Here is a 23982-nt window from a genome sequence, read left to right as displayed (position 1 = left end):
TGTTAGATGGGTTTGTAAGTGTGCGTGCATGTGTGTGTGTGTTCTTCTTCAGTGAGTCTCTCCACCAGTCTCCAGAGCCAGACACTGAGTGAGTCTGCTTCTCTGTCCTGATCCTGAGCCTGCAGTAGCTCTACCGGCTGACGTCACCATAGCGACCCGGCTGTACCTCTCCCTCCCGCCTCCCTCTCATAACCTGTGACAATAAGCTGCATGTTGTCTGAAAGTGATACAATCACTCACACGCAACTGTATGTGGTGTGTGTGTGTGTGCGTGTATGATGCCAGAGTGGGTTCCTGTAATATCCTGTGCCGTGTGTTTTTTTGTGCCCGTACATGTCTGAACTTCAGTGTGTGTGTGTGTGGGTGGGTGTGTGGGGGAGGTTTATCCATGTGTGCGTGAGATCACCTCGCCTCCCATGTGACCTCGTTTGGCTACGTTGAGCGGTGCAGGCAACAAGAGGTCATGGCCCCCGTACAGATGGCGCCCTGACAGAGCGAAAGCGCTGGCCTCAGGTCCAGCGCTACTGGTAGCCATCCTGCTACTCCACGCACACACCCTCACCCTATCCAACCCTCCACACCCTCACCTTATCCAACCCTCCACACCCTCACCCCATCCAACCCTCCACACACCACCCCATCCAACCCTCCACACCTCACCCCATCCAACCCTCCACACCCTAACCCCATCCAAACCTCCACACCCTCACCCCATCCAAACCTCCACACCCTCACCCTATCCAAACCTCCACACCCTCACCCCATCCAACCTCCACACCCTCACCCTATCCAAAGCTCCACACCCTAACCCCATCCAACCTCCACACCCTCACCTTATCCAAACCTCCACACCCTCACCCCATCCAAACCTTTAAAACCAGACTCCGCAGTACCTCCCCCATATAACCTATGTAACCGTAACTCAAAAATGTACCTGAAATAATTTGTCATATTTGTCAAGTCATGGTATCAGAACAGACTTTAACCCATTCTTTTCCCCAGACTGTAATCCGTCTCTATTCCCTCTTAAAGCTCTAAAATAACTCTTACTAGTATACACCTCAACGCTACTCTGACCAAGCGAGACTTCATACTGTCTGTAAAAACCACTGGTTAATCCTTTATACCTTCATAAACCCACCATCTCTCACACTCCTCTCATTTCCATTCTATATCTTCCGCCAATCTCTTCCACCATAACCCCGTTTGAAACTAAACCTCCCCTCTCTCCTCTCTGGAGGATATACTGTCACCTTCAGACTACAGTATATCCTCCAACAATTTCTCCCACGGTAACCCTGTTTAAAACACTCGGTCATGCATCGCAGCCTTCCTTTTGTGATATAACTGAAGCATCTGCTTGATCGCCCTCTCCTCCCTGAATTGGTAGGTGGGATATGTGTTAACGTCCACTACCACTGCCACGCCCAGAGCACCCCACCCACCCACCCCCCACACCACCTGCCCTTTCCTAACAAATCAACCGTACAGTGTGTTTGAACTCATTTGCGTGTGGATGGGTGTGCGTGTTTGCGTGTGGATGCGTATGTATCTGGATTATGTCACACCTAGGGCTCAAGAAAAACATTTCATTAGTCCAGAGGAGGAAAATGGACAGATTTGTTTCCAGGTCTGCTGTCCGACGCAGTGCCTGGCTCTCTATCTGCCTTAATCTGGGATCCACAGGAAAGGATTGGAGTAAACAAACACAAAAGTATTTAGCAGCTTGGCTGTGGATCTTAGCATTTATCAATCGGCCGGCTTCCTAGCGGCGAAGCTGCTGGGAAGGTTGGTTCACACTTTAAGTGCTGTGACAACAGCTGCTGATGTCCTCGTTTCGAAACCTGATGCCTGGTATCAAAGATACAGTAAACAACCTGGTGCCGAAATGAATCCCTTCACCTCCTCATCTCCTCAGAAGGACGACAATGTAAACAGACGGCAGCAGCACCAAGTGGGAAGCCTGAACCGCTACACAAACACTTCAATGGAACCACAGGGAAGGGAGAGTGTAGAGTTCCATCCTGCTCGAGCATGCATACAGTCTTGGTAGGAGGATTGCAGGGTAGGAGTGCTGGGAGTTTGCTTAGTGCAGGGGGGGGGGGGGCAAGAGAAGGTATGTTTGAGAGAAAGAGGGAACAAGAGAAAGAGAGATAGCTCGTGAGTGTGTGTGTTAGTGTGAGAGTGTACAGGCTCCGTTCAGTAATTAATAATGGCCTTTTGTCTTTGTCTATAATCCCACACGACAGCTACTTCCTCACATGTGACCTTGACCTTGTATGTGTCAGCATTAGCCAGCAGCACTGAACCGAACTGCTGTCAATGTTTTGGACAGCTAACCAGCTAGGTTCACGCATAGCAGGTGTCCTCACAGCACCTGAATGAGCTGCGCCTGTCCCTGGGCAGACACTGTGGACCACAGCCTCCTAATGAGACTGAGAATGTCGTTGGACGGGCGACATGTAATGTACCTCAGCTTGGGAGCTAATGACCTGCTATACTCAGGACACGCGTCTGCAGGGATGGCGTGTTGGCAGATGACAATACCCATGCACACATAATGTCGTGCTAGAGAGCGAGTACATGTGCCTGGCCGACGAGCACGTGCTGATGATGTGCTAGGCCACTACCTGAAGTATACAATGTGTTTGATCCAGCTAATCCCTATGGTAGGTACAGTATACACATTCATGCGCACAGACATGCACACACACGCACGCAGACACACACACACGCATCACATCTGTACCCTGTTGAGAATACATCAGCACCATGTGAATGATGCGGGTGGAATCATTCCTTCCTGCTAGAACCTTCCAGGCACAGCAGCTCACCTTTCCGCTCCCTCCACCCCTACGCCCCTCCACCCTCACGTCCCATCTCAGTGATGCTTACGTGAAAATGTTGCCCAAGCAGGTTTGAAGGAGGTCAGGACTGCCAATGTGCCCTACCTGTACTGTACAGTACACATGCTCATTTGTTTATCTAGTTTTTTTGTACTGCACGTATGTGTTTGTGTGTGTGTGTGTGTGTGTGTGTGTGTGTGTGTGTGTGTGTGTGTGTGTGTGTGTGTGTGTGTGTGTGTGTGTGTGTGTGTGTGTGTGTGTGTGTGTGTGTGTGTGTGTGTAGTGTAACCTTGCATGTAGGTGTGCTCGTGTGCTCGGTGCATGTGTTCTGAATCTGAATCCGTCAGATTCCGTCTGGATATTTTCCATTTGAACGCTTCCTATGGGTGTATATTTAGTAGACTGTTTAGAAATTGTGTGTGTGAGATGTACATCTCTGCAAGACAATGCCACTGCCCGTCCGTGTGTGTTCGTGTGTGTGTATTTGTGCGTGTGTGTGTGTGTAGTGCGCATGTGTGCGTGTGTTTGTGTGTATGTATTTAGTGCGAACAGCTGCTCCTGTGGGGCCTGTCGTGAGCGCGGGTTAATTAGTGCAGAAGATCATTGCGTTATGAGGCCGGGGCTGAGAGTGACGGAGGCAGGTGAGGTTCAGGGGGCCTGCAGCTGCACAGGAAAACTACTCAGATGGAATCAAAGGGGCCAGGAGAGAAACCTGTGCTCTCTCTGTTTGATGGCCATACAGCATACACACCCCCCACACCCCCCCACACACACACACACCGTGGCCTCGGTTTGGCCATGGAGCAGCTTGAATTCATCCGGTCCTGGCTGGACTTTCAAAGCCTTGTCTGCACATGCTCCATGGTTGACAGGGAATACTCCAGTAAAGTGATGGTGGGTCAGGTACATAATGAGCTGTACTGGGCAGCCCCTCCCCCAAGCCCAGAAGGGGTCCTGAAGCCTCAGTGCCAGAGTGTTACTGGCTGCCATACAGGGTTTTTTGTAAGGGCTCCAATCAATTCTACAGACACCCAATCCCTACACACTAGGTATCTAATGGACTATGGTTAATGTGAGTTGATGGTAGTTTGATGTTTGTTGAAGTCTACATAGGCCCTATAGGAGCCCCTTCAAAATAAAGTAATACCGCATACAGCTATGGTGCTATGGCCCCTCTGTGTAGCTGGTTAGGTTCTAAGCAGTGTGCCAGAAATACGAATTTAGTGCCCGCGTCACGGCAGGAGTGGATGATGCTCGGCATTACGTTGTGGAACTGGCCTCAAGGTTCTCAGATTTACTTCATACCAAGCACTTTCCCTGGGGTTCAACCCACGCTCACATGTGCTTCCTCATCCAACTCTCTATCCCTCATTTTATTTTCATTACCTCTTCTTGTATCAGTGCACTGTTCAAAAAAGCTGGTCAAAAAGGCTTTTACAGACGTTTGTGTTCCGTTGCATTGGGCAACACAGCATACAACACAGTAGGGTGTGGATATGTGTACCTGTTCTGGCTGGTTGGCATTGGACAGCGGTATGACCATCCAGATAATGTTGAGGTTGTTGAGAGCAGCACTGGTGGTGAAGGAGCAGGGCAAGATGGCCGCCTGGCCGCGGGCTACCTGAATACTGCTCTGGCTCACGGTCACGTCCAACGCCCTTACAGACACTGCAGAGGTAAACAGAGGAGGAGGGACAGAAAGAGGAAAGAAACAAATATTTAGATATTTAGAGATAACACTTTGTGTCTAAACTTGAAAGAAACCTCAACAGAGAACATTAAACAACATTTGATATTGGAATATCATGAATTCATTTAAGAAGAGATTTCAATTCCCTTCTCTTTAAGCTATAAATAAACCAATAACCAAAATAACTACAGTCACAATGTTAGCCAGAAAAGTCACACAAACCGCATATTTTATGGTAGCATTAGAGAACTCTGTAACCACTGTACATCACTACTATTTTTCACAAGAAAAGGTCATGTCTAATTATACCATGCATCTCTGTTTCAATGCTCACTCAACAGTTACATCTCTACAGGGTACAAAACATTATTTTTCAAAACTAAGTTGATAACTAGGGTCTTTGTTTAAACTGCTGAATGAACACCACATTAGGAAATATCTCAAACAATGTTAAGGCTAAATGTAGAAAAAAAGCTGACTTGTCAAGCATAAACAAAAACAATGTTTCATTTCTAACCTAGCTGTACATTCAAGAGCTTGAATTAGCGACTGTATCTCCAAACACCCATGTGAATATAGCCTATTGAGTCTAATGCTAACCTTTTTTAATGCTCTATATCTTGAATGCTTAGTGAAACACATTTTCCAAATGAGATGCTATCACCTCTAACCAACAACCCAGTATCCTGCCTAGCTGTCAAAACGTTGCTAACTGTAATAGAAAAATATGTTCGCACATCCTATTTCTGGAGCAGCTAAGCACATTAAGGCTTAAATTGAGTTATATCTCTCCCAGAAACATACGTCTACGTCCCAAACCCGGTGGGGAGCCATCTTATCTCTACACAATGACCGTAATCAAATTAGGAGAAATTGGGCATGTCCTGAGAATTGTCCTTGTAGCTGTTATATGCTCAGACGTAAGAAGGTGATTATGGCATAAGCTGATATATCCTAGGTGGGAGTACAGTAGAATATGGCTGCTGGAGCCAGCTGGTATCTCACGGCCGACAGACTGCTCGCTGATCACTGGCTGTCCACAGACACGTCCTACGCTATCTTCTGGCTAAGGCCCCAGACTGCCAGCCATCAGTCTGCAGCTAGAGCTACGGAGCTGAACGACAGAAATATGAGCATATCATATTACCGCTCATAGTAAACGATCTGTGGGGATCTGTTGGGGATCAAGATCAATAATTTGAAACGTAATACGATTGTAAAGACTTCATGACTTCCTCTTGTGGAAAAAGACCTGTGAATTAAGAAGTGGCCCCTCGGGATAATGTACAATTGCACAAATACTCATCTGTACTAGTTTCTGTTGTGTACTAGACTTCCACATCCCCCTTGGGATATTGGCTGTAAACTCTTGATGTGTGGATGTTGTCTCTGGAGTGTATAATCTTATTCAATCACATCTTAACAGTCTCCTAATCTCCAAGATCCTTCTATAGACAAAAAAAGAATGACTTCCTGTCAGTGAATCAATCTTCTCATGGCAGATTATACTTTTCTAGAGGTCTCAGCAGTGGCCTGAAGTCACTCTGTCACTAACCATAAGGCCTTGAAGGAATTCGTGAAATCCAAAGATAGAATATTTAACACAGCGTCTCAAAGCTTCTGTACAATGTTGACACAACACCACCCTGCGTGACCCTTGGTACCAAATTCTTCCACACCACCTCAACCTCTGTGAGTTGGAGTCTCTATCTGACGGAGCAGCAGAGAGTAATCCTGTTTCACGCGCAGCAGATAAAGCACGGCAACAAGAGAAAAGGAAGGGAAAGTTGCGAGGGGAGTAGAGAAGGAGTAGGAGCTCCGGGCGGAGAAATCCAAGGCGCATCAGCTTATCCTCCCAAACTCCTCCAAGGCTCCTGCTATGTTCTGCTCTCAGAAGCTGGAGTGTCATTTTCCCAAACCTGGATTAGAGAACCGAGCCGCCCGAACTGCCTGTAAGCCCTGCTGACCTCACAACAAACCACAGACGTCTTGCGAGCTGGGGGGCAACGTGTAAGGATGCCCGTTAGGGGACAAACAGAACAGAAAACAAGAGAATGCGCATTGGAAACCATGTTACCTTTCTGAGAAGGGATTTGATGTTCATGTCAGTTCTGGATTCTAAAAGTGATATCATTGTTGCAGTTTACTCATTGTCTCAGCAAGAGAAAGATCGGATTGCTGGGATTGCCTCATTTTTGCACAGCAAAGATTTAGCCAGTGGCCCTCCACTCCAGCATGGGATTATGACTGAAGCCCCGCCCATGTTAGTTTACTCCCAACACAAACACATTTCAATGTGATTTTAGGTTTAGGTTTATGTCAATTGTTAAAATGAGCCCATTGTACTAGCGCTGGGCTCAAACAAAAATGGTGCCATCCTTTATGAGTGGTGAAACCATTTCTGAGGCACGAGATGTTTGTGGGACTGGGGGGCAGAACACCCCCTCCTCTGTCACCACTACTTCTTAACTTAGCCATGGATAATGGCCTACTCAAGTACTTAGTAGTGCATCTTGAAACTAATGGAATGGTGAGTCACAGCCTGTTAACAGTTGCAGTATCTAACACGTTTAAATCCCACTTTACACACACAGAAATACTGTAGGCACACACATACACACACGGACATACTGTTCAGACACACGCGCGCACGCACACCCACACACACCACACACACAGCAACACTCACATGAACTCAAACGGAAACACTGGCTAACAGGGACAGTTAGGAAGAAAATACAGAGAAAGGAGACCGTGTATACGAGGATATGAACTTCAAATCTTCTGAGAAGTATCTATTAAATGTATGATTACATGACTCACATTTTCATCAACCAATAAACACCTCCATCCACACATAGAAAGGTCCATGTTTCTGTGCAGGAAGTTGGCAGTGTTGGTGCCCAGCGTTCTGTGTTGCTCAGGGAAGGCTTCTCATGCATAAGTTAGCCCTTTCTTGCTCAGAGACAGAGGTAGCCCTGCCGGTTCCATGTCAGAGAGCTGTGGTTCCATGTCGCTACAACCCAATGGTCCAGCGGCACTGTACTGAACCCCCCCAAGCAGTTCTGTTCTGTTCAGTTCTGTCCTGAGGGGTGTTCCTGTCTCCAGTCTGTCTGAGGAGAGAGCTACTTTGACGTGTCACCCAACCCACCCCACTCCGTTTTGTTTACAATGCTGGTGCCATTACTATTTATAAACAAACATTCTCCCCATTACTGCTGTCTAGCAGCCCTCAAGCCTTGCCTTGGGCGAGTGGAGAGTGGCTTCGCCTAACAATATCGACTGGCCTAACTGCTGCGCAATTCTTCCCCACCCCTGGTTCCCTGGTGGCCTGTTCCCACCCAGACATGTCTGTGGATCTGACTGGAGTGGAGAGGCTCAAGAGGAATGTTAATGCGGTGGTCCTAAGACTTACGGGCTAGGGAGTTAGTCGGGTATTGAGGTCTTCCTTCCTCTACTTGTGATCTACAGTATCAATCAGGACCCAACCGTGGGGGGTAAGAGAGAACGAGAAGGAGGATGTGGGATGAGAGGAGAGAGAGGGAACGGGGAAGAGGAGAGAGGAATCGGGCCACAGGAAGATGTGAGAGGAGGGAAAGAAGGATAGAGATAGAAACAAAGAGAATGGGGAGAAAGATGAAGGAAACACAAAGGAGAGAAAGAAAGAGGGAGAAAAGAAAAGCGAGGAAGGAGGAGTGTGTTTCCAGGGAGCACTAATTGAGAAAGGCACCTCAGGCAGTAGTAGAAGAGACTTTGGCGAGGCTCCGTTTAAACAGCTTTCTCCTTTCATCCGGGAGCCAAGTGTCAAAATTCCTATTTATTAATGCATAGAAACCCATACCTCTGAGAGACCACCTCCCTCCCTGCATCTGTGTGTGCGTCTGTGTGTGTGTTTCTTTCTTGCTCTCTCCCGAGTTTTTGCTGCCCCCTCTATATTACTCTCTGCTCTCATCTACTTTCCTCTCAGTGCCGTCACAGGCGCACCTATGCCTGAGTAAAACAAGCACTCTCTCATTCTTCCCCTCTCTCCCTCTCTCCCTCTCTCCCTCTCTCCCTCTCTCCCTCTCTCCCTCTCTCTCTCTCTCTCTCTCTCTCTCTCTCTCTCTCTCTCTCTCTCTCTCTCTCTCTCTCACTCACTCCCCCCCTTCTCTCCTTCTCTCAGCACACCACCGCATGATGGTTCATTTGCATCGCAGCCCTGTGCTTTTATTCATAGGGGGGTTCTTTTATTCATGGCCTCACTTTTATTTCGGTTTCAAACAGATGCCTGTGATGCTGTGATGTGACGTGCCTCTGGCTGTGTTGGACCGGCCAGGCAGGAGGAGGTAAACACAGCCGTCTCTCCAGGAGAAGCTGCGGCAGCGGCCTTACCACCCCCTAACTAGGATGCGGGCCAGACTGAAATAGACACTTCTTTAATCTGTCTCTCCCACCGGAGCTCACGTCCAGCTGCCAGCCTCCACTCTAGAGTATCTCCACCCCTCCGCCCTACCAGCCTACCACACCTCCCCACTACCCCCACTCCTAACCCCACACACCCACTCTCGGAAAATCACAACTCTCCGATGCTGTGAACCAGCAGCCGATACCATTGAGTGTTGGTGCAGCGTGCATCGCGCCGCACTGGACCCCGGTGGCCTCGATCGGGATGAGCTCACCTCGGGACACAGACAGGCTCCGCCGGGCCCCGAACAAAGGATTCCCACGCATTGTCAAAGTGACTTTGAGGGGCAGAACCAGGCCCCCTCCATGCCAACACACCGTTGTAAACACAGAAGGTTATTTGTCCTCGTCTTTGTAGGGGGCCCCTGGGCTTCACAGTGCGTTGGGCTCACACACTATGCCCTCTGATGTGTGTGAGGCGTGGGGGGGGGGGACCCCGCCGGGCGAGGGGCTGGGGCCCCTGAGTGAATCTCAGGTGGTAGTTGTGTCTGTACCCAGCTGCTCGTTGGCAACTCATCAACCACGAACGCTCACAGCTCAGCCAGGATGCACAACAACAACAGACTACAGCCACCGTCTCTTTTGAGACTGACATTTAGAGTAACGAGCGTCATTTGTTGTAGTCACTGTCGTCTTACGAGAAACTACCAACTGTTCAATCAGGACGTCATTGAAATCAAATAATTGGTGTCTCGCAGTCAGTGAAATCGTTTGTCTTCTTGGTTTGCTCTTGCAGTGTGTCCCGTCATGCTAGCTGCTAGATTATGTACGTGACAGCAAGCGTGACAGTGTGGCTGAGGCTCACTCACTGGGACCAGGGGGGCCACATTAGAAAATGCACCTCATTCATTATTCACAAACAAACAAGTTAGCCCTCCCCTCAACACACAGCCTTCTCTGTACAGTGGCAGGACTGTAAAAAAGGAAAGGCTCTAGCCTAGCCTAGCCTAGCCAAGTCTAGCCTGACCTGGTCTAGCCTGACCTGGCCGGGCCTCCAACATTGTCTGTCTGCCATGCTGACTCTCCTTGGTTTGTGTGGGTCAGGGTCCTTGGCTGGGGAATTCAGTAGGTCAGCGGACAAGGTCAGCGGATGTCAGCGACGTTTCACATGGTAGTTTACGGCTTAATCCAACTAAACCTCTCCCCTCCCCCCCCCTCCTCCCCTACTATCAATCCCAATCCACTGAGCACCCACCCCATCCACCCTTCTCCTTGCACCCCCTCATCCCTGTTCATGTGGCCACTGCTGCTATCTCTGTCAGTTAACTGAGGCTACCCTACAATGTAAACAATATAGCTAAAATATCATAGTTTAGCAGTCTCAATAGCTTAGCTGCAAATCCTACTGTACGTGGCTGCAGAGATGCGTTGTTTAAACGTTACTGCCCTACTCTTGTTGGCCTATGTACAACCATGTGTGACCTGAGCCAGCTTCTCAACAGGCTACTGTGGACTGCCGGCTATCTCGCATATGGCACTCGTGCATGAGTCAGAGAACCCACACGCCATGTGTCATCTCGTTTGATATCACGGAAAACTGTGTGTGTTTTAAAACGGAGATGCGATCGTTTGAGAGGTGCTAAGTAAATCTTGTGGTGACTCCTATCATCTGCAGAGCAGTGTAGGAAGCACAGAGCAAGAGTGAGAGAGGGAGAGCGAGAGCGAGAGGGAGGGGGGAAGAGGAAGAGAGAGAGAGAGAGAGAGAGAGAGAGAGAGAGAGAGAGAGAGAGAGAGAGAGAGAGAGAGAGAGAGAGAGAGAGAGAGAGAGAGAGAGAGAGAGAGAGAGAGAGAGAGAGAGAGAGAGAGGGAGAGAGAGGGAGAGGGAGAGAGCACACTCCACTCAGTGAGTGAGCAGAAAGTTAAAGTAGGCCATGGCCCCTCATGCACAGATTAACCCCAGCACTGGAAGACTGCTAAAGCTGCAAACAGATGGCTCCGCACATTCAAAAACACACACGCCTATGCACTCACAACATGCATGTGTCATGCATGCATACATGGCTGGCGCGTGTAACTCTGGGCATGATACAACACTGCCGCAGGCTGTGCCCTGTCCATACACCTTGTAGTAACAAAGGATCCGGTCACAAGCTGTTTGTTCCTAAAGGCTAGCCAGCAGAGGGACTTTCCTTACCTCAGCACTGGCCAGGTCTGTGCAAGTGAACTACATGACCTGTAAGCTGGTCAATAGACTATCTGGATGCCTTCACAGTCAGGGAGCTCTCTATCAGCAGGGTAAGCAATGCCAATCTACTCCCTCCCTCCCTGGCTGGTGTGTGTGTGTGTGTGTGTGTGCATGTGTGTGTGTGTGTGTGTGTGTCTGTCTGTGGGTTAGTGGGTGTGGTCTCTGTAGGCTTTCAGTGTGTTTGTGTACATGTGTGTGTTTGTTTATGTGTGTATGTGTGTGTGTGTGTGTGTGTGTGTGTGGCCTGGCAGCTCCCTCACCTCCTCTGCAGGTAGAGTAAGCCTCTCAGCTAGCCTGACATGACCTGTTGCTGCCTGCAGATAACAGGGCTATTCTAGGACACAGCATCTTGGCAAAGCAAGCCTGGCCTGGCCTGGCATGGCCTGGCATGGCCTGGCCTGGCCTTAGTCCCTGGGAGGTCACCCATCTAACTGACAACTAAGAAGGCACACTCATGTATATGACCAGTATATGTAGACAGCCTCGAAATATGAAAATGAAATGACCTGAGCCGATGCCAATCCCACTTTAAACTGTTCCTCAGTGTGAAATAGGTATTAATGAATGGTAACCTTGAAGTGAACTTCAGCTCAACTCCCACAGGCTCACCTCAGCAGGATAAGGGGGTGCCAAACGTAAGTCCAGACCGTGTGAAAAAACTCCATTAAAACCTCAAGGCCTGTACAGGATCTCTAGGTTATAAGTGGAGTATTTTAGATCCCTGAGACAGAAAAGACACCTCCTGGTCTTAACCAGAACAGTACCATGGGCCATACCTACTGGAAAACAATGTGAGCTTGCTGAGTCCCCTGGTTGACTAAACGGACCGCTGATTGCTACTCTGAGTCTGTGCTTTATAAATATAATACCTGTATGAACAAGTCAGGGGAGACACAACAGTGGGAGTCAGGAAGATGGCAGTTCTGACTATGCTCTCCAGGGGCTGTCAAAATGGTGCGCTAGTAGGCAAAAGGCGGGTGGATGGACAGGTGATGGGGGTGACGGAGCGGGTGGGGCTGCCTTCCCCAAAATATACGTCTTTTTTGATAAGGGGGAGAGGAGAGAGGAAGGGCAGTATTTTCGAGGGGAAGTGGTGATAATGCGCAGCTTCCCTGCAGCGGTCAGATGAGCGCTGTCAGGCCAGGACTGACTGACTGACCGAGGGAGACGTTTTAAAAGCCACTGACTGCACGTCCACCCAGCTGCCATGCTGCAGTCCTCCGAGACGTCGTCACAGCCGCCGCCGTCACAGCCCCCGCTGCAGCACACACGCAACCCCGCTGACCCCTCACCCCACACTTGGTCCAGGTCAGACAGATAGAGGTCAGGGGTCACGTGACTATGGTCCGCTTTAACCATGAGCAAAAGGCACTTTAATCTCAACATGAATTTATTTGTTCATGTTGTCGAGGCAATCTCTTTTGATTATGTTTTTTGGGGGATGAAATGTTTATGTCCCTGTCATCTAGTTACAAAGCTGTAGAACTTTGTGTTCCAGAAAGACAAAGTCAACCTGCTTAGCTACAGCATGGACTGTTCTGTACTCAGCCACAATCATACATCACACTAGCATCTGTCTTCAAAGCACCTCTGTAACATTGCCGCTATTAGATCACAGCACATTGACAAAAATATCTGCATCTCTGCTTCCATCCTCGGATAGATGCGCACACACACACACACACACACATATACACAATAGACTAAATGTGTGTTTGCGTGTGTGTGTGTATGTGTGTGCCAGTGTGTGATCTGGGTGCTGTATGAGTGCCTTTGATGCGAGTGTGAGTGATGACCACGGTGAGGGGCCTAAACCCTCTCTGCTACGGGGTCCAGAGCCAAACGCTGCCTCAGCAAAAGTTCAGGCAACGCTCTCGTTTGCATTTGCATTTCTTTTCATTCAGCATAAAGTTTACTTATCCAGAGCAACCCACCACCACCTTGCTCAAGCCCTGTACGTTCACCCAACACCACCCCCCCTTTAGGATTCAGAAAAATGCACTGCCCTGAAAATCAACAGAAAGGTGCTGACTTAGCTTTCAACAGCACCGTAAGTTGTTTGTCAAAACGCATAAAAACCAGCCCACTGATGGGTCTTGAACACATGAACCTGCAGCAAGGAATAACATCAAATTCATAGTAGCACTGCGTGGCTCCACAGAGAAATGTAAAACTCTCTTTACTGGGCGTTTGGTCAATAGCCTTCTCATAAGTTCTTCCATTATGTTCTATACACGGTGGGGTGACTTTACACTCCTCACTGCTTGTACAACTTTAGACAATGCAAATCCCTCTTCCTGGTTTCCTCTGTGTGAGCCTCAAAGTCGGGCGACTGGTAATCAGAGTTCATACTGAGCCTCAGGGTGATTGGAGCTGCATTGTAGCTCTGTTACAGCCTAGGGAGCAGCACAAGGGGAATGTATCTTCAGTTTAAGCCTGAGGGGCAGCACTATAGGAGAAGTGATTTATGTGTTAACCCAAAGGCCCTTATGAAGACGCTATACGCTGGTCTGAATTTGAAACTGTGGGAAATGTAGTTCTTAACCTGAGAGAGCATTGTGGAAGTTGTATTTCCTGCCCAGAGAAGCAGCACAGTGGATACTGTGGTTCTGTCATCAGTGTGGGAGTTGTTCAGTAGTTCCTGTCCAAAGAGCAGTGGGAAATGTTTTAGTTTAGAAACAACTCTTCCTCTGGTTGAAATAAAGAAGAACACTAAAACATGCAGTGCACCAAAACAAGACGACCTGTACTATTGTAGTTCCTGGCCACAGCGGTGGGAGTTGTAGTTCAGTGCAGCCAGAAAGGCAGTGGTGTGGGAGGTGTAGTTGTTGGCCAGAGAGGCTACAGCGTAGGAGTTGTGGGTTCTGGCCCAAAAGGCAGCAGTGTGGGAGTAGGGATGGTAGAGTCACTGTGACCTCTACAGAGGCAGTAACAGGCGTGTGCAAGGCAAAGCAGCCCTACTGTATGCAAGCACATCTGCTCTGGAGCCCCTGGCAAAGCCATATGGCTGGCCACAGGCCTCCTCCACCTCCTCCTCCGCCGCAACGAGAGATAGAGAGAGGGAATGAAAAAGAAAGAGTGCATGTGAGCGCAATAGAGCGTTTGACTGAGCATCACAGTCCTCTATTGAAACCAGCTGATGGATTCACACGCAGCGAGACAAACGCTTCCATGATTTCCTGCAATTTGTACTCCGGATGATTCACAAAAGGTGGTCTGAATTACATCTGACACATTCCCCCCAGCCCATCCTGCTCCTCGGGGGCTCCTGCACACACACACACACACACACACACAGATGTGTTCATACATACAGTATATCCCTATCAACTTAAGAGAGGAAAAAGAGGAGGTGAGTATTGACTTTTGCAGCCCCTGCCATTTATTTCACGTGGATTTTTTTTACGTGTCCCGACTCAGTATCAATAGTGCTCTCCAGCCCCCCCCCCCCCCCCCCCCCCCCCCCTCCAGCTCCTCCTCCACCCCTCGTCTCCCCAGCCTGGAGGTAGATGATGAAGACAGGGTTGATGTGAGGAAATCGATACAGTTGCTACTGCTGACGAGCGGGGTCTGGGGGGCTGGAGGGTTGGAGGGTTGGATAAACGTAGGGCTATTGATCTGACCTGGGGTAGATATACAGTACTAAGTGTGTATGTGTGTGCGTGTGTGTGTCGAGGTTCCCCAGAGATTTTTCTGACTGACAGGCAGCAAGCTTTTGGATTGAAGCAGGGCTTCATGTGTGTGTAGATATGTTTGTAGGCAGTATATCTATGTGTGTTTGTGTTGGAGTGTGGGTGTGTGGGGATGTATGTGGGGATGTGTGTGTGTGTGTGTGTGTGTGTGTGAGTGAGTGAGTGAGTGAGTGAGTGAGTGAGTGAGAGAGAGAGAGAGAGAGAGAGAGAGAGAGAGAGAGAGAGAGAGAGAGAGCTGCTGACATAGGATATTAGGAGACCGGTGGTCCCTGAGAAGAAGAAGATCTGGGGATAAGAATGTCAACCGGTAAAGCTGTGCGCCTTTCACCTGCTGATCAGAGAGACAATCCCGGTAACCCGTGGACTCGTGAGGCTGTGCCTGGAGCTTTCATCCAGGGGCCGGCATACACGCACAGCTTCTGGAGATCTCATCTTCTCTTGAAGGAAAATCCATAGCAGGCGTAAACGCTCCTGCTCTCAGAGAACTGCTGCAGCTTTTCAGGCATCTGAGAGATACAACGTGTAGAAAGGTTGATGTGCCGCCTCCCGAAGCCAGGTAAATAAAAGATGTACATAAATGGGAGTGTATGGCTTTCACGACAGTAGCTAGGGAGATCTATATTATGTGATATTGTGAAGTTCACCGGTTGATACAGAAGTGGACCACAGGGTTTATTGTTCACCAATGACCAGTACAAAGTCCAGTCATTTTTAAGTTAGGGCAAAAAAAATGAGGCCTCAAGATTCCATCTTTCTCTCTTTTTTCTCTCCATTTCTCTCCTCTCCTCTCAATAATCAGTTGAGCTATTCACACTACTTGCAGCCCTTGGCTATGGGTAAAATGAACGCATTCATCTGATAATTACCATACACACACACTCAATATTCTATTTCTGGTCTCCTGCATCAGCCGCTGGAAAGCTGTGAGCTTTGAGAAATGTATTTTAGCCCAAACTATCAAATCAGCAGCATATGTTTGACAGTATTTGATACGAGAAAACCAATATCACATCTTTCTTCGTTCTCTAATGATTTAGAACCACCCAGAGTGCTGGAGAGAAGGGTAACTGATGCTACAGCGGTCAAACTGAACATAAAACGCGTCTTCCACATAAAGATAGGCAGGCAGATAACGGTGAGTAGACGACAGAAAAGGGGCAATCTTTCCCAGGATATTATGATTTAGGGGAAGAGATATGAGAGGTAAAAGCTTTTAATACCAGCTGTTGCGCAGGGGGCCGAGAGGAATAGAGATCTCTCTCCAGCCCATCACCATCCTCAGGTAGAATCAATAGATGGAGCTAGTGACAGCCCGTGGTGGGAGTATTCAGGATGTCATATCGGGCTGGATTACCGGGATGAGAAGGTGACTCAAACGGTCTGATCAAAGCTCTGGGATTGAGGATGAGATTGGTCACGGAGGAATACACGTCTAATAGGAATGAAATGGAGATGGGGGGGGGGGGGGGGGGGGGGGGGAATAGAGACAAAAAAGGGAGTAAGGAAAGATTTAATTGGCAAGGGCTCAGAGAAAAATGTAAGTGAAGGAAGACCGGAGGGGGGGGGGGGGGTGTTGATGGAGGTGATGAGGAGTGGGTCTGTGGGGGAAGGCGGAGCAGAGAACAGAAACAAAGAGACAGGTGATGGAGGTGAAAAAGCAAGTTAGCACATAGCCTCAACACAACAGCAAAAAGGAAAGAGCTGAAGTAAGCAGCAAGTTGAGGGGAGCAAGTGAGGGCAGGGAGGCATGCGGGGGAGGAGAAGAAGAGGGGAGAGAAAGAGAAGTCCTGAGGGCTAGGTAAGACAGGGTGGGGGTGGTTAAGGGGGGTGGGAGCCTGAGGGGGGAAGCAAACAGGAAACGAAATGCTTTGAAGGACTCAACCCCGAGATTTTGAAGAAGAAACCACGAAGAACAGACGCTTTTCAGGCTGAGCGGATTCAGAGCCAATATGCTAATCTAAGTGAATATCACTCCAATTCCAATAAAAATACAAACTCTAACCAATAAGTTGATGGTTCAAAACTGTCTGACTGTAATGTTATATAAAGTATATAGTACTATGGACAATGCACCTTATCACTATAGCCATGAGAAGAGGAAGACTTGTAGTTCATTTGCACTTGCAGAATTGTTAGTTCCCCCATGGCACCCTCCCTAGTATTGAGTCAAAATAACAAATTAAGGCCCACACATGTATTGATTAAGTCATTAACGCCTTCTATTGACATATATGGTATGTTATCCTCCATGCTGAAAGGTTCAGTAACCCAATTCAATCTGTTGTATCTCTCGTCTCTACGTAATGAAACTCTACTGAATCACTAACCCACATGGGTCACTGTACCTGTGGGAAGTAGGGGATGGGGGTAACTCTCCAAGCCTTTCATCAGGAGGATATTTACCTTCCAATTAATTCCATCAAAAGAAAGTTGAATACTTAATGAGGAGTGCTGGTCGCCATCACTCAAGTCTACTACCAGAGAGGTAGAAATGAATAGAGAGAGAGAGAGAGAGAGAGAGAGAGAGAGAGAGAGAGAGAGAGAGAGAGAGAGAGAGAGAGAGAGAGAGAGAGAGAAATAGAGAACCCACTCCCCTCTCACTGAAACCCAAGCAACTATAATTCATTATGATGAGGGCTTAATGTATCCTACAAGCTATAGCTCCATAGCTCGGTTCATTTCTATACTTGTCACAAAGAATTGTGGCCTCTAAATAATTCATGAAAATGGAGCAAAAGTTATTATGAGCCTTTTTGAGGAATGAAAATTGTCCTCCATGTACATAAAGAGATGTAATTTGATCTGAAGAACTACACATTTCCAGGGGCCATTGGGTCAAACTAAATTTTAAAATATAATACATTACTGTATGTCTGACCCCTTACATGAAGTTTGATTGTGGGATCATTTTCTGATCGTCTTTACAAATCAGATTTGACTTTTTTAATCTGATTTCTGATTGGTTCCTAACAGTCTTCTGACCAGCGCTGTGTGCCTGTATGGTGTTGGTGCTTCGTGGGAGCTGGTCTTGTGTGAATGCTATAGTGATAGTGCAGCATGTCAGAAATGCCGCTAAATAAATCAGTGATTACTTCCCTGTGAAGTTCTGCCTCGTTAGTGAATATTCATTATGTAGGTAAATACATCCATGCAAACATGCTCTCATGGGCATTGCTGTTTTTTTTTCTCCCTGTGTAGCACTGGGGCACATCTAAAACAGCTCTAAAGAGAACATCTCCCAACATCAAGACTGTTAATGTGTTTATGTAATGAAATTTGGAGATAAAAGAGTTTGGGTTTCAGTTTTTTGCTTGTTCCATGTGTGTCGTCTCTTTTTGGGGGGTTGGGGAGAACTGAATGATTCATTTTGCTATACTTCACAAAAAAAAAGAAGTATTTCCTCCAATCTCGTGTTCTCCACAATGATCAATGACAGTCAGAGATTGTCAACTGATTGCTATTGACAGTCTATCATTGATTGTTTGATCCCCAGCAGGCCTGTTTGTGTGGCGTGACTCTGTGTCATTTCTGCCTTTCCTTGGTCTCTCTTATATTTGCAGCATTTAGATGAGTGTACTGTAATACCAGCTCTTTGTCCCTCTTTATAACACTCGCTCTATCTATCCCCCATTCTCACTCTAGCTGTTACTCTTTCTAACTCCCTCCCTCTATTTCTCTCATTCTCCCTTTCCCTATTTTTATTTCTTTTTCACTCCCCCTTACCTCCCTCCATCCATCTTTTGTTTCTCTCACTTCCTCGTTCGCCTCATAATGACACATTCTGTCTTATGTCTAGGTGGCGTGAGAATGTGGGTTATATCTGCCTCCCCCCCCACCCACACACACCCACACACCCATCCCCACTTCAATGAGACAGATGTGTACAGTATTGTGTGACTGTGTGTGTGAGTGAGTATGTCTGTGTGTGTGTGTGTGTGTGTGTGTGCCTCCCTTAGCATGAGATGCCACACCACAGCATTGATGGCAACTTAGCCCCATGATTACTGTGACTGTAAGCAGCTTAGGTTTGTCCCATCTGGCTGTGGTGTTTACGCCATCATTCACCATTCCTCCCTCCTGCCCCCTTGCTCCCTCCTCCCTCATACCACCCCCCCCCCCCCCCCCCCACCACCACCACCCCCCAACCGACCTGGGCCAGCAGAGAGAGCGAGGGTGGAGCCACGGCTCCAATAATCCCAGAGTAAGCCGGGTTTACCAACTATTAAGGTTCCGTGGCATTGTTACATAATGTCATCACTACATGTCATCACAATGTGGAAGCGTGCAGTCACCACCTTCCGTAAAGGGAAGCCCATGCAACCTGATCCATGGGGAAACACACACGCATGCAGTCCGGGATCAGGCAGTATCCTGACTGACATGATGAACACCTATGACCTGACCAGAGAGCACAGGGTGTTTGGATACAACTAATTTGTGTGAAATATAGGGCACAGAATCATAAGCCAGGTCACACAAGGCTCTAAACTGCCTTTTGAGTGTTATTCTTTACCAAATGCACCTCAATCTATAATACAAGGAGCTGGGGGCCATGCAGAGTGCATGGAGCTGGTTGGACTTGAGGAAGCAAGCTATGGGTTCTCCTCTAGATTATGTATGAGGCGGACGGTAGAGCTTGTCGCGCTATGGTAGGTATGCATTAAACGGTGCTAGGTAAGGACAAAAAAAACAGCACTAGAAAAACGAATGTCTCCAGGCAGAGGAAAATGTTCTCACTTCATAACATGGACATACAGTTGTCAATATCACCTTCACACTACCCTTCTTATGTATGTATTTATTCTTCCGAGCTGGCTTATTTTCTCGATGCAATGAGGATTCACGTCAAGAACCAGGCGTTCTTTGAGACATACGGATGATAAGGGAGATTAGGAAAGTCTTAATAAAATGTCTATAGGCAACACTTCTGTTGTTACTCAGCAGATTGCAACAAATCCAAGCTGATCTATTTTATATGAATATAACATTGATCCTGTAAATATGTCATCATTTGGGGGATCTGAGGTACACTCATGACTAGGACATGTAAAAAGCTAGAGTGTATGACCTACTCTCCAGAGATTTCTCCCCCCCTGACATGATGATTTCAGATTTGGTGCAGATAAGAGTCACAATTTGTCCTATCTCTCTAGATGAGACTGGTCTAGGAGTCACCATTAGTGTGTGCTCCTGTCTCTCAGAGGAGCTGGTCTGGGACTGACTCCAGATCTTCAGGAAGAGCGTTCCTACGTGACCATCTCAGTCACGTACAATGGGAGAATCTATCAAGAGGACCTTCTCTGTAAGACTGTCTTTTTATGAAGCATTTGTCCTCATACGATGAGATGAGGACAAATTATGGGATGAGAGTGGGCTACGGAGCAGCACAGTATCTCCAGTCAGAAAGCTGCCCCTGGAGAGGGTGATGGGAAAAAGGCCAGATGCCTGCTGAACAGAAAAGAGGCGAGCAATTATCAGTCTTTCACTGTTCTCCTCCATCTGTGGGCTTGGATAACAATCAGCCAGCAGACTGGAGAGGAACGCAATTTCCATCTCCATATCGAGCCTATAGCGGACATGGATGCTGGTGCTTCAGAACAAAAACCAAAGAAAAAGGAGCAAAGTGGTGGTTGGGGAGGGTTAGGGTGGTTGGAGAGAGTGAATACGGGAAGTGGAGGGGGGGGGGGTAATTTAAGTTCAGAGGAAATCTTGGATGAATCATTTATGGTGGCATGGTTCAACCATATTCAGAAACATTTGCATCGTTTTTTAATTGGATCCTCTCAGATCCCCATCCGAGTTCACGTGGCTTCTTTCAATTCCACATCAAAGTCAAGAGCTCACATAGAATGCAGCCTACCTCTACGTATTTATCTCATTTATTTTATTGAGACACAGCAGAACCTTGCCACAAAGAGGAGCTGATGGATTCATGACTCACCCTGACATTACATTATGTCAATAAAGATGGATAAACACATCAGCCCAGTCCGATAAGACGTTGAAAGAGTAAGCGTATTAAAATATGTTACTTAAGAGACTTAACGCGGTGTAAAACCCTCAATGATAATTCAACTGACAAAAGTCTAGTATTCATCCCAAGAACACCACTCTCTTGTCAGGCAACAAACCAGGCCCCAATCACCCCAGTTCAAACTCATGGCCTTGGAAATGTCACAACGAAATAGGAAAACAATTACAATACAGTGGGAGTGTGTTGGGCAACGTTCTCTCTATTCACTGCTCTGTGGTAAAGGATAGAGTGTTGTTATTGCACAGTATTGTACATGACAATCTGAATGCATTGTCTATTCTTCAGTCCCCTGTAGGACTTATTGACATCTACAGTGTATACAGTCAGCCTGGAATAATTCACTGTCAAGGAGCTGACAGCTGAAGGAGCCGCTAAACGACAGCTGGAGCTGGTAAAGATAGACGTGAGAGGTATGGGACAAGGTGAGAAAAAAGTGTTGGGAGACACCGCCACAAATGTAGCAGAGATGGTTCAAAACCACACTCTCTCCAAGATATAGCTCTCACTTGTTAGCCTGCAAAACTTGTGAGGATATTTCGGGATCTTTGAATGGCTAATGAAGGTGAAGGTGGATTCTAAATATATCGCTGAAGGGAGACCAGGAGAGGTTGTGGAGATATATAGTGTGTATATAATTCACCTCCCCACATCGAGGGGTTAGAGTGAGTGGGTATAGCCGGTATGCCTTGAGACTCTTGACCTATATCTACAACACAGAGCTGTCACAGTGTGGAAATAAATGGGTGACCTTGAAGCCCTCCTAAGAACGTCTTGTCTTGGGGAATAGTCCTAGAAAGAGGATGCTGGAGGGAGGATTGTTAGTGAGAGAGGAGTGATCCATTTACTCGCCTGGTCCGAGACTTGCACAGTATGTGCTTTATCCAACTCCTCTGTATCTCTGCTGAGATGGCATGCTACACGTCTGGCAACACAAAGACTGGGCGACAGATCTTGGACCAGGCTTGTGGACAACAAAATCGAATAAAAGAAATGCACATGGCGAATGGTTACTGCTCAAAGCCACAATTTTCTCACTTAATTGCTACTATTACTGCCAGTTCCAACCTTTTGCTCCCTTCTCTAAATTGCTGCTAGTAATGGCAACCGACAATCCAGTTTGGACAGAGTCCTCAGCTCAACCCAGGATTCTAAATATGGCTAAATATTTCAAGGAGACCTTGTGAATATTGAGTTACACATTTAATTTTAGTGAAAGTTTAACTGTCAGCCATAATGTTGAGTGAGTTCCATGCTAGAGGAACACTTTAATGACTGGGTCTTGCATCTCAAAATAAACAACTTCTTACTAGCACTGATTCAACCATTAAAGAAAATAACATTGATGGATCCCACTATAGATATCCCAGCCTACAGTACAACCGAACCATGAGGATAACCATTAAAGTCCAACATTTAGGGCTTTTGGAGCCCCAGGTAGGGCTGCATTATTATGTAGTTCTAAACCAGCTCAGCTACACGACAAATACATTATGGCCCACAAAATAGCACATTTAAGCAACACTGATCTCCCACATGGTTTACTCTATGCTTCCCATTGAGCAACTCTCAAACACGGTTGTACAATATGAAGGTGTGAATGATTGTTCTAATAAGATACTGCCATGTTCCAACATCCTTTCCGGCAATTTAAAGATTAAAACTAAAACTAAAAAAGTGAAGGGCTCACTTCTCTACTCTGGTCATCCACTACAAGGAATTCCGCAATCAAAAATTCTGCTTAGACAGACAAGAAAAGTTTTTATTAGTTATCTTATATTGTTTAATGGAAACGGGTTAGCCTAAGGCATGGATATGCAAGTTTAGAATGTTCATTAGCATAATCAGATGTTCTTAAATTCCTTTCTCCAATGATTGTGATTTAAAAAAAATGGTTGTATGGTTAATTTCTTCAATCTAAGAAAAAAAAAGCTGAGCATGAGCTGAAGCTAATGCATTTTGGTTGCGTGGGTGTTGGACAATGGGGCTTCTATTCTCATTTTCAAAGCTAATTGACGTGACAGACCGTACTGAAGACACTACTGTTTTATCAGTGGGATGAGACTGACCCCAGTTCAAATCTCTCTATCATTTTTGTCCGGTAAAAAAGTCCACTACCAGCCTTTTAATCCATACAACTTCAACTTGTTATGCCATTATAAAAGTCTCACTGCAAACTGTCAATCACGGCAACCTGAACTACATTTCCTTTGTACTTGTCTCTCAGATGCTTGTTGGAAAGGCTGTCTAACCCATAGCCTGTTGCTTCACCTTGAAGATTCAAAGACAGCCCAACTCAATGAAAGAGGAAACAGAAGCTCACAGATAGTCTGCTCTGGGGGTATTCCTCACCCACATGACAGTGTCACTGTCCTCTCTTCTTAATGGTGCTCTTGTCTTCATTCATATGATACTAGGGTTGTGACCAGCACATGATTCAGTCTATTCGACAAGGCTATGCTTCCAAGAGGAAAGAGCGCTGGGAGAGGGAGGAGGGGGAGGGTTGACAGATTGCATGTACTACAGATCCTCCACCGAAGACCGTTCGTGATAAAATACATACTGTCGTTAAAATGCAACTGGCCGTGGTTTCTTCAAAATTTCATGAGCATTTTATGAGCGCTGAGGGAACAGAAATAATTCAGGACAGCCATGTTCAACCATATTAGTGTATTGTCAAAACATTGTGTATCTCCCCACAAAGGGTTCTTTCTATTTCAGAATCTCAAACATGAACCACCAGCTTTTGGGAGCTGGAGGAAGGATAGAGTAAAAACAAACTTAGGGATGTATATAGAGAATTAGCAAGGTGAAACCTATACTGCTGCTCCCGTGGTTCTGATCTTAGCCCATTAACAAAGTCTGTGGGTTAAGGGCCTGACAAAGGGGACCATTGAAACAACTTCACCAATAATTAGTGTCAGAGCATTACAGGCAGCATTACCATTATGAGTGATAAAAATGTTTGCCCCCGCCAATGTTCAAACCAAGTTTACCCCTTTGGTGTACATATAAATCAGGCAAATTCGGGAGCAGCACATCTCTCTAAAAAATAGGGGTTTTCTGTGAACGAAATACTGACTGAATTCTCAGGG

General features: G+C 47.0%; 1 protein-coding gene across 1 annotated transcript in view; it reads right to left on the bottom strand.

Moving 5' to 3' along the window:
* The window catches only part of igsf11 (immunoglobulin superfamily member 11), a 63612-nt gene that overhangs the window by 7353 nt on the left and 32277 nt on the right, over positions 1–23982 (bottom strand). Inside the window, exon 3 of the mRNA XM_067246676.1 lies at positions 4351–4514. Coding sequence (XP_067102777.1) covers positions 4351–4514 — 164 coding nt within the window. The remainder of the gene's footprint in view (positions 1–4350; positions 4515–23982) is intronic.

Source organism: Osmerus mordax, chromosome 11 (genome assembly GCF_038355195.1).
Source record: "Osmerus mordax isolate fOsmMor3 chromosome 11, fOsmMor3.pri, whole genome shotgun sequence".
In the NCBI taxonomy this organism is placed as follows: Eukaryota; Metazoa; Chordata; class Actinopteri; order Osmeriformes; family Osmeridae; genus Osmerus; species Osmerus mordax.
Note: the sequence above shows the minus strand (reverse complement) of the source record. Positions and strands in the feature narration are given on the sequence as shown.